Genomic DNA, 2,409 nt, shown 5'->3' with positions numbered 1-2,409 from the left:
CTACTTCCTGTTAGCATCCCCTTCCCCTCAAATCACCAACTGGAACATTAGCCTGGCTCGCTACTTCCTGTTAGCATCCCCTTCCCCTCAAATCACCAACTGGAACATTAGCCTGGCTCGCTACTTCCTGTTAGCATCCCCTTCCCCTCAAATCACCAACTGGAACATTAGCCTGGCTCGCTACTTCTTGTTAGCAACCCCCCCAGAGTCAGTGACTACTAAAGTGTAGCTGGGGAGCTAACTAGCTAATATGCTAGTCAGCCGTGCTATTGCTAACAAACCACAAGAGTTCTCTGAGATTCTCTGTTTTCTCTTCTGTTTATTTTCTCTGACACTTATTTATACTTTAAATAACTTTGTTCGATTTAAAGTCATTGAAAAAATAAAGCTATCAGAGCTAACAGGCTTGGTAACGCTCTTGTTAGCTTAGCTCAGTCACTAGCAGTAAACTAGTGGTGAGACTGAGAGGGTTTTAGGGGTTGAAACACCCGCCATGCAACGTCCCCAGTTTGATTCCGGCCGCGAGGCTTTGTAGCATGTCTCTCCCTGTTTCCTGTTGAAGAGAATTTACATGTTGAATTTAGTTTGAGATGTTTCAACTGTTTCACCACCGTGTAATTATTTTCTGACGCTAACAAGCATCAAAATATGAGACAATCGTCACGTCCAGTCAACATGAAGTGAAACACGGCTGCTGCATCTTTATTAGCAGTTTGTTTCAGGCTGTTTGACACGTTCAGTCTGGAATAAAGAGATAGTGATAAAATTAAACTACATGACAACAACGACAACAACAACAACAACAACTGACCTTGACCTTTGACTTTTGACCTAATCTAATCAGTTCGTCCTTGAGTCCAGGTGAACTTTTTACCAATTTTGAAGAAATTCCCTCAAGGCTTTACAGAGATGTCGTGTTCACAAACCCTAAACCGCTTTTTCTGAGGTCACTGTGACCTTTGACCTCTTACCTTTTTCTACCAAAATCTCATCAGTTCGTGTTTGAGTCCGGGTGAATTTTTGTGCCAAATTTGAAGAAGTTCTGTCAAGGTGTTACTGAGATATTGTGTTCACAAGGTCACGGCCACGTTTTGAGAGGTCACTGTGACCTTGTCTGTGCAGACATCCCAAAAACAAAATGGCCACCAGCTCTGACTAAATAAATATAATGATATATAATAATATAATATAAATAAATGTGGCCGACAGAAAAACAAAAACACAAAAGTTATCTTTACCATATACCTCAGTTGTGTGACCTCACACCATCCAAACACAGACTTTACAGCTTCAGCCCAGAGACTTCGTCCTGAAAAAGACAAGAAACGCTTTATAAAAGGAGCGCGTGTGTGCGTGTGCGTGTGTGTGTGCGTGCGTGTGTGTGTGTGTGTTGTTCGGGGACTGGATGTAAATTTAATGAGATTAACATTTGGAGCGGATTGAGTTGAGGACTAATGGGACGCTCCGCCGCCACAGCGGCTCAACATCACAGGAAGTCAGACTTCATTGACCTGGTTTATGACGGAGGTCGTCTTCACTGAGCTCACTGTACACCTGGTCTACCTGTCTGTCCTGAACATCTGCTTACAGGTGTTTGTGTCTCAGCAGTGGACAGCTGTTGTTGGACCTGAGTGAGGAGATGGAAATTTAAAACCATGATATATGATTTTATTATTTTTAAATAATTATATTATTGTATTTCATGTTGGACAGACAGGTGGACAGACAGACAGGTGAGCAGAAAGACAGGTGGACTGACAGGTGAACACACAGGTGAACAGAAAGACAGGTGGACAGACAGGTGAACAGAAAGACAGGTGAACAGACAGACAGGTGGACAGGCAGGTGAAAAGAAAGACAGGTGGACTGACAGGTGAACAGACAGGTGAACAGAAAGACAGGTGGACAGACAGGTGAAAAGAAAGACAGGTGGACAGACAGGTGAACAGACAGACAGGTAGACAGACAGACAGGTGGACAGGCAGTCTTGTGTTTGTCCCTCCCGCCTCCTGACTGAATCACTTGTTGGATGTTGTGACATCATTTCCTCTGACTGTCTATAATCTTCTTCTGTGTCTGCATATTTTCTCTGTGACCATTACCATCAGACTAAAAACAGGAACTATGAAAACCTCGACCAACAGAACTTTGACTTCAGGAGAACACCCAAGGTATAAACTTGCATGGTCACATGATGCACGCCGCCCAACCAATCTCTGAGCTCGCCCGGTAGTAGCCAAACACCAGTCAGCCCCGCCCACCCAGAATCCAACCCGGCTCCAGAGATAGACTCTTATCCTGGTGGCACGTCTTTTCTCCACCATCTCTTTTCTTTGTTTTGATTTTTCATGAGTCCGTCACACCGGGAATGGGTTCACACTCGCAGGAGAGACGCCCTTCCTCTTCCTC

At 44.3% G+C, this 2,409-nt stretch overlaps 1 protein-coding gene across 1 annotated transcript in view; it reads left to right on the top strand.

Annotated features, from left to right (window-relative positions):
• The window catches only part of LOC111651299 (glutamate receptor ionotropic, NMDA 1-like), a gene marked incomplete at both ends in the record, with an annotated part of 25,357 nt that overhangs the window by 5,499 nt on the left and 17,449 nt on the right, over positions 1-2,409 (top strand). Inside the window, one exon of the mRNA XM_023401269.2 lies at positions 2,109-2,171. Within this exon, the coding sequence (XP_023257037.2) occupies positions 2,109-2,171 (63 nt within the window). The remainder of the gene's footprint in view (positions 1-2,108; positions 2,172-2,409) is intronic.

The sequence above is a fragment of the Seriola lalandi genome, unplaced genomic scaffold (assembly GCF_002814215.2).
Source record: "Seriola lalandi dorsalis isolate HSWRI2012SDOR001 ecotype SW California unplaced genomic scaffold, Sedor1 jcf7180002053573, whole genome shotgun sequence".
Classification (NCBI taxonomy): domain Eukaryota; kingdom Metazoa; phylum Chordata; class Actinopteri; order Carangiformes; family Carangidae; genus Seriola; species Seriola lalandi.
This window is presented reverse-complemented; position numbering and strand designations above follow the sequence as displayed.